Source organism: Sciurus carolinensis, chromosome 2 (assembly GCF_902686445.1).
Source record: "Sciurus carolinensis chromosome 2, mSciCar1.2, whole genome shotgun sequence".
Taxonomy (NCBI): domain Eukaryota; kingdom Metazoa; phylum Chordata; class Mammalia; order Rodentia; family Sciuridae; genus Sciurus; species Sciurus carolinensis.
This window is the reverse complement of record NC_062214.1, coordinates 105,127,774-105,136,840: the sequence shown is the minus strand read 5'-3', so window position 1 is coordinate 105,136,840 and position 9,067 is coordinate 105,127,774. Positions and strand designations below refer to the sequence as shown.

General features: G+C 32.9%; 1 protein-coding gene across 6 annotated transcripts in view; it reads right to left on the bottom strand.

The window, feature by feature from the left end:
• The window catches only part of Myef2 (myelin expression factor 2), a 36,934-nt gene that overhangs the window by 2,076 nt on the left and 25,791 nt on the right, over positions 1-9,067 (bottom strand). For 2 of the 6 annotated variants that reach the window (XM_047541248.1, XM_047541249.1), the window contains 5 exons: positions 8,790-8,858; positions 8,381-8,479; positions 8,041-8,112; positions 5,784-5,992; positions 5,653-5,704 (listed from right to left, as the gene is read on the bottom strand). In XM_047541248.1, coding sequence (XP_047397204.1) covers positions 5,653-5,704; positions 5,784-5,992; positions 8,041-8,112; positions 8,381-8,479; positions 8,790-8,858 — 501 coding nt within the window. The remainder of the gene's footprint in view (positions 1-5,652; positions 5,705-5,783; positions 5,993-8,040; positions 8,113-8,380; positions 8,480-8,789; positions 8,859-9,067) is intronic. The other 4 variants (XM_047541250.1, XM_047541252.1, XM_047541251.1 and 1 more) reach the window with 3 other exon arrangements.

Sequence of the window (9,067 nt, the reverse complement as noted above, 5' to 3'; positions counted from 1 at the left end):
CAATTGTTCCTGACACAGTTAATATCACTGCTAATTCTGAAAAGTGGCACTTGAAAGCTCTGGTTGCAACTTAGTGGTAAAGCGCTAGCCAAGTATGTGTGAGGCATTGGGATCAATACCCAGCACCACATAAAATAATAAAGATATTTTGTCCTTCTACAACTAAAAATATTTTTTAAAGTGGCATTTGAAGTAAATTGATATCCTTTATCCAAATATAAAGTATTCATGAAATTCATCATCTAAACCAGAATACTAGTGAAAGTAAAAGAGGGAAATTATTAATAATTACACATAAATTTAAAAATGTAAAGTAAGACTATACTTAGGCAAACTTGGGAGGCATATGATCCAAACAGGCCATAAATTTAGGATGTGACTACAATAATATCCCCCTCCCCTTAACCTATATGTCAAAACAAACTAGAGGACTTCAAATATTACAGCTATGAGTTAATTTTAATCTGGTAACAGAACAGTGAGCCAGGCATATTTAATTCTAAAAAGGGACAAAAAATGAAGAAGAAGAAAGGTTTTAAAAAAAAAAAAAAAGAGAGAGCAAGCCTGTCAAAAAATTACATGAGCCCTTTTCAGATGAGAGAATCAATTTTTAATCTTAATGCAGGGATAAAATTATTTTCCTGCTGAAATCTTGATCCTTATCTATAGCATCCTAAACTACATTTTTATTTTGTTTGTTTATCCACCCCTTTGCACTGCATTTTTTAAAAAACTTTTTCCACATTTTTTGATGTGCATCCAACTGGTCATCAGTTGCACACCTTCTTGACACTAATTAAATGGTCTAAGATAATAAAAGTCATACGAGCTAAAACCATAATCTTATAATACAGGTCAGATAATTCTTAGATGTGCTCTCAAAGGTTTTATAAAACAGACTACTCTTCAGAGAAATCATATTTTAATGGTTAAAGTAGGTCCAAATAATATTTAGCCTATAACGGTAAAATGAAAAAATCTTTTAAAATTAAAAAACAGTAATCACACTTTCTAGTGAACATAGAATTAAACTTGGAGATAAATAAATTTAACAGATATGTGTGTGTGTATGTACACACACTCACATATACACATATAAGCATATATATAAATATATATTCAAATATCTTTAAGAAAGATGCAGTATAATTTCGAGTCCTTATAACACCTTGAAAGCTTGTACCTGAAAAAAAACAAGTTGAATTAGAGAAGCACACTTTGGAAAATGGCAGTTCTTTACAGTGATTTTGAAATGAACTGCAGAGAATTTAAGGGCTATAAGATTAATCTTCTTCATTATAATTTACCTAAAAATTAAGGGGTTTTCTAAACCTAGGTATCCCACACTTTTTTTTTAAGCAACAGTAGTGTTCAATCAAAGAAGAAATCTTGAAAACTTCAAAGGAAAATATATACTATTTATTGTATAATCGGTTTCTCCACCTCCAGGACAAGATTCTCTTTTTAAAAAATTCTCTTAAACTGTGTCCCTTAAGTTTGGGAATCACACAATGACCTCAAAATGATCTTGACACTTTTCTAGATGACAAGACCCCTCGGCTAAGATAGCTGAACCTTTTTTACAGTTATCTAGCGTGACCCGCAGATACTTTTGTCACAGTTAAGACTACCCAAAAAAATCTCAGTAGGATGGAAGCAAAAAGGGTTTAAGTTTTCCAACTTTCTTTCCACTCATAAAAAATGCTAATTGAGGTATTTTCTAAAGTTAAATAATTCAAAAGAAAAACAATTCAAATATAATTGATTGAAATCAGACAATTTTTAAACACTCTGAGGACTTAACAAAAATAAAACTGGCACTTTTAGCAAGAGTATAGGATAAAATAGTATGCCTAGAAAAATCAATGTGTTTAACATGATTAAACACATTGCTGTTATATACAATAGCTATAAACATTATTCATCTTACATTAAGAGAAACTTCTACTTTATTTAACCTAGTCTATTAACATCAATAGGGTATACTTTCAGAATTGCTGATCAAAGCATATCTAAAAAAAGATCAAATTAAAGCATTTATAAATAAATAAATAGTTCAATAAAATCTACTGAATAAATAAAGCAATAATATAACCACAGAAGAAAGCAATGAAATCAGACATTCTTCCATAAGAAAGCACCATTCATAATAAAAGGAACAAAAAACATTGGGTGCTTCTTCACAACAAAAGAAAAGGGCTTCTACCAATGAATTTTCTCTACCTATTATTATTTTTACTATTACATTATTATTACTGTTATTTTACAGTCAAAGTTCACTAATCATTCTGGAAGCAGTAAGTGTTGCAGTCAGTAAAACCTACCACAAGTCACCATTCTATGCAATTAACCAGCACAAAAAAGAAATGTTACACAATGGAAATCTGTAGAACAAGTTATATTTGTTTACATGGTTTCTAGAAGGAAAAATTAAGACTGGGCCTTCCCTGCACTGCAGTTCTAAAATTTGAGACCTGCATCATACTGAGCAAAAGGCCAAAATATGACTAAAGCATATAGGAAACAGGGGAGCAAGTTTGAAAGACTACCTGTTTAACCTCATTAACTGAACGACGTGAACTGAACAATGTGCACAAACTGAACTAATGTGAGGTCCAACTCTGAATAGGTCAGTTAATTTACTGATATTCAACTTTCTTATGCATTTCATTAAAAATGCACGTTACATAAGGCAGGGTAAATAACATGACCTTTGAGGGCTTACTGGAATTAGAAGGAGGAACTGGGAAACAGCAATTATACTTACTTATTTCTCCTCCTGTTATATCGGAGATCTGAAAACTTTTCGTGTATTATAAAGGCTAAGAAAATGATATCTTGAAGGTGATACAACCCATAATATAATATTTTCTCCGCCTTTATAACTGCTCCATCAAGGTGAGTTAACTACTAGAGACAGTTCATTAGCAGAGGGGTTTGCCAGTGGGTTCATTAACTATAAGATATTCTTTGGAAGAATAGTCTCTTTTTCAGAAGCAAGCAAAAGTATTAACTTATTCACCCTAAGCTCTGGAAAACAACAACAAAAACCCTGCCTTTTAAAGCCAAAGAGGCCATTACTGGCTTGTATCAAGTTAAAAGAAACTTCTCATACTAAGAATGGAAAACTCTAAGATTTATTTAAAGAAAAAAAGAGAGAACAGAAAAATGGATGGTTCAAACAAGCCAGATAATATCTATATTTGTCAGTATCTGTACATTTAACTCTAGACAGTCATAACTTATTTTCTTTGCTATCAATGCAATTTAAGGTTAAAAATAGGGGAGAATTGTACAAGTGTAGTATTACCTTAATCAACTAGAAATATCAGAAGCTCTTACAAAAGAATTGAAAATACAAAAGTCATTAGTCTTATAAACAGACTAATCAAACAGGAAGAGAAGAATAGAGTGAAAACAATGAAACAAGAAATAATCATTTAATCACTATTTTATATATAGCCAAAAAACAAAAAAATTTTTAATATATTTTTTAGTTATCAATGAACATTTATATATATATATATATATATATATATATACACATACATATATACATATGCGGTACTGAGAATCAAACCCAGCGCCTCACACATGCCAGGCAAGCAGTCTACCACTGAGTCACAACCCCAGCCCCACAGAAATTTTTCTAATGTAGATTTGGAAACTTCCTCCTCTCAGGAAATATCTTTCAATTGCTGTTCTCATGTCAAAACAATGCCATTCCAACCAGAAGTTTTCTGAAGCTTTGCTTATACCTGACCTCAAAAGGACAACTGTCTACACAGGATAAAGAACAGTCACCTCAATATTGCTCACATTTTCACTGTCTTTTTTTGCCATGCTTTCTTTGCTCTTTATCTTATTACTCATTTCTACTACTTAACATGTCTTATCTGATTTAGAGTTTTTTGGTTCTGCTTTGCTTTCACTGAAAATACAGGAACAGAGATTACCTATACTTGCTACCACTGCTCCTCAAATCACTAAGGCCCTAATATGTTCATTTCACTGTGGTCTATGGGATTCACCACCACAAGCTACTTACTCATTCTGGTACATGTATTTACTCCTAAAGACTATGAACACCTTGAAAAAAACTTTACTATTTTGCTTTCTCTTGGCTGTATTTACTAGTTGATTTGGTCTCAACAACTTTTTTATGAAAATAAGTTTCCATCCATGAATTTAAAATTAGTGCAAAATAAAAGGACAACCAACAAAGGGAGCCAACAGAAAGAACATCCTGGACAAATTCACACCATACGTTCTAAGGACTGGGGTATCTGACTTGGTTCACCTTCAAAATGCCTAGCAGACTGCCAAAATATATTTGCAGGCTTAAAGAGTGAATGAATAAATAAATAATAAATGGAAGATCTGCTCAGAATGCTTAACTTATAAACATTTCATAAACTCTTATTATATGTACAGAGGCAATGAAAGGTGCTAGATAAAAAGATGACAGTTCTTGCCCTCAAGATCTCCATCTAAAATGGAAGAAAATGGACAGGCACAGTGGCACATGCCTGTAATAACAGCAGCTTGGGAGGTTGAGGCAGGAGGACCTCAAGTTCAAAGACAGCCTCAGCAAAAGCAAAACACTAAGCAATTCAGTGAGTCCCTGTCTCTAAATAAAATACAAAATAGGGCTGGAGATGTGGTGGAGTGCCCGAGTTCAATACCCAGTACCCAAAAAAAGAAGAAAATGTGAACAAATAATTACAAAACAATAAAAGCTGTATCAGAGTTAGGTTATAAAGGACTGTAAAAACCCACTAGATACTATTATCACTGCAATTGGCTCACAAAGGCTATTTTTATGGAAGTACACTAAACTTATCCCTTCATGACCGTAAAAATAATTAAAGATATATTCCAAATATTTTTAGCCCTTTTTCTTCATTATATGCTATGTCTTACTATTAGAAGTATATATACTGGGATTTCACACAACATCAGGAAATCTATCTTTGTGGCACTTGCACTAATCCTTTCATCATTTACAAAAAAAGTGAGAACACAGAAGCCTTCTTTTAAAAGTAATAAACCACCTAATCTTCTATAGACTGAGGAATACATTAAGGTTGGATAGGTAGTATCTCAAGAGCCAAGAATGATTTTAAAAAGAGCTCCCAGAATGTACAGTGTCTACAGCATTACCAGCAGTGTGTTCAACGCTACCAGCTAAGTTTCCTATGTCTTGTAGAAAGAGAGTGTACAGAATGGCTCTCACCTATTAACTACATATCAGCTGAATGTCAGTATCTCAGTGGGTCATGCTGACAATCCACTATACTATAAACAAGGAAATTAATATACTGCTTATTAATATAGTATATGAGGAAAAAAACCTTTTAATGCAAACAATGATATATTAAACTTTTTTAAATTGGGTAACTAAAAAAAAGCCTTCTTATTGACAGGACAACAGGCTATCCACTAAACTTCAGTATTTACTTGTAATTTGCACTTCTTTAAGTCAGAAGATAGCAAATTAATTTGAAGTCAAGTTAGAGCTGGCACACTATCCATACCATTCAGAAATAGGCACTGGATCAGGTAAAGGTCTATATGCAATGTTTAAAAGTTTCAAACCAATTTTTCCTTAACAATAAATATCAACATATCTGCAGTCATCAGCATACTTACCACACTGACTGAATTTCTCTTTTAGTTTCTGCCAAGTCAAGTCAAAAGGCAGCTAGAATGAAAAGAGGTATTAGTAACACATATACAGGGAAAAAAAGAATTTTAAGTATCCTTTACATTTATTTGCTTACATTTCTGACAAATATCTGGTTGCCTTTGGAGCCTATTCTGTCTCTCATTCCGCTTCCCATTGGCCCCGATAAAAATCCTCGATCCATATCGATGCTCCTTTCCAGTATAGCTCCTATACCTGGTCCCATTCTATCAAAGCTGGAACTCATGCGGTCCAGTCCCATCCCCATTCCTCCAGTCACACTGTTCATGCCACCCATTCCACCACCTGGATTTTCAAGAAGGGCAGGAGGATTTGAGAGTATTGTATTTTTATTTAAAAAAAAAAAAAAAAAAAAAAAAAAAGCAAGAAGGGAAAGAAGAGAATCATTTTTGAGTAAGGGAAGAGAAAAATTCATTTATATAATAACAAAATTATTTTCAGACAATACAATACAGACAATATAACAATTTTCAAAGGAATATAAGTTAACTTGGTACATATCTGACTAGTTGAGAAATCTTAATTCTAACTACCACATAAAAACATTTACATACATATCTCTACAAAATTATATTCTGATCATAAAAGTATCATATAAATTATATATTCTATCATTTTATTAGATATTATTCTTACTCCTCATTTTTACTTTCCAATCATACCAAGAACAACTGTTAGAACAAAGATTTAAGGAGATAAGTTCAATTATTGCAATTCCAGCACATTTTGGTCTTATATTCTCCTACATAATTTTCTTTATCTTTCATCTCAGTATCTTCACCTGTTTCCCATATAATTGCTCTTTTAATATCAATTCGAATTTCAATACAGAAAAACATAGATTTGAATTTCAGTATTATACAGAAAATGTGATGAGAACAAGAAATGGAATTGTTTCCTTTTAACCAAAGCTTGAGAATTTAACTCCCAGTTTCACTCCTTCTTCATTCTTACACACTGACTTTATTCACTGCCCTTTTATTCTACTCATATTCATTCTTAAAACTTATCCTTTCTTTCTTGTACCTAATATCCCGAAACATGAAGTCTAAAAACATCACCTTCATGTTGACTTTTGGTTAGCAGCAAGTACAAAATCAGGGAAACAAAAGTATAAACACTGAGATAAAAGAGGAAGGTAAGGAAGTTAAAATTAACAGGAAAAGGGCCAAAGCTAAAAAATGATGAAAAAAGGAATAAAATGAGGAGAAAGGTACAATGACGTAAATGTCTTCAGCTGACTGGACTTAAAAATTCACTCAGAATAGGTCAAGTAGATTGTATTTTCTGTATGTGAAATTTAATAATTAAAGAAAGTTAATCAGGTATGTATGAAGGGTTCGGAGATACATGGCGCAGACAGCAACACAGTTCAAAAACTAAGCTTCTGCTGGGTGGAGGTGTGCATGCCTGTAATCCTAGCAACTCAGGATGCTGAAGTAGGAGGATCCCAAGATGGAGGCTACCTGTGCAACTTAGAGAAACTCTGTCTCCAAATAAAAAATAAAGGCTGAGGGTGTGGCTCTGTGGTAGATAAAGACCCTAAGTTTGGTACCCCAGCACCTCAAAAAATAAAAACTAAAAAAAGAGTGCTTGCTTTGGCAGTACATATACTAAAACTGGAACAAAACAGAAAAACAGTATGGTCCCTATACAAAATAACATACAAATTTGTAAAGTGTTCCATATAAAAAATAATTAAAAAAAAAAAAAAAAAAGACTAAGCCACAGGCCATGTGTTAAGGCATACTGTAAGGCCTAAAATGTGGTCATGGAAACAGATGGGAGAGATTCAGCATTCTCCAGTGTTGCTACTATTCCTGATTCTATCATGGGAAAGGTTTAAGAAAAGAGGAAATAAGTATCTCCTTAAACCTTAGCCCTAAACCCCAGGAGATCTCTAAAAGCATTATGTCTGCATTTACCAAAAGACACAGATGTTTATAGATAAAATAAGTTAGCCAACTAATAGCCATTACAGAAGGTAAAATGCAAGCAAGGTTGGCACTAAAGCAAAAATTGTGCCTGATACACAGAGAAAACTCCATATTCCTTAGGTGGAAAGATGATTCTTGAACTGGCTTATAGTTAACACATAGTCTGATGTTAATTTAGAGACAGCAAAGAAGTAAAATTTAAACAGTTTAATTTAGAAATGTCAAACAGTGATCAAACAGCAAGGCTTATTATTAGCTTATTAATTATCAAAGTTTCTCAAATTACAGAACATATAAACATAAGAACAAAGTATTACTACTATAATCACAACTCTTGCAAAGTCTTTGTAAGCACTCAAATATTACTGAATAAATTCTAGTAAAATTTAAACCTACTTATTCCAGATCCTACTGGACCCATGTTAGAAGCTCCTATTCTTCCTGCAAACCCTCCAATCATTGCACTGCCTAAACAAGGATGGAAAGATAATATACTAATTAATTTAAATAATCATTTTAAAATTCCTAAGGTACTATGCTCTCAGAAAATGTACAATAACTGAAAAGTATAAAGTCTTCCAGAAATAGATTCTAAATATATAACACACTGAAAAGAGAGCTAGTATAAATTATATAAAATATTATAAATTTCTCATTTTTCACAAATATGAAGAGAACCATTTTTTAAAAATATAACCTGAAAAAAAGGAAAAGATAAGTATGCAGCCAGCCCTACCAAGTCTACCAAAGGAATCTCCAAAGCCTCGATTTATTCCAATATCACCACGTCCAAAATCTCGCTCCATGCTACTAGTCATCGCACCACGGTATAGCTCTGAAAAGATTGTGCAACAAATTAACCCTTTTTCAAGTATATCAACACATGGTAAACCATTCAGGAACACATCTAAACTAAACTGAAAAGACAACAAAAGTCATATATACAAAAGTCTATGATTTACCCAACTTACCTCACATACCACATATACAATCCCCATTCCTGCCATGCCTGTCCTTATCCCCTAGTGCCCATATGCCTTCTGAAGACATCTATAGCACCCATTCCTAAGTGAAGAAGGGAGGGGGTATTTTAATAATAAAGAAGTAAATATAGTATACACATCCTTCTGTATACATTTACCTACCTCCCATTCGGCCAACTCCACCAAATCCTCCCATGCTATTCATTGCTTCCAGACCACCAAACCCAATTCCTATGAAATAAAGATTAATTCTAAGATTTGACTGTCAGTTATATAGCTGAAAGGTACATTCTGTAAATGTCAAGTCTCACCCATAAACTCTTCATCTGTCTTACTTTGTGTAGCTATTTCATTTAATAGATTGCCTTCCCTTAAGTATATACTAGACTCAATTTCTGCTAGCACCCTTTAGGACATGAGCCAACAATAAACTGTGACTT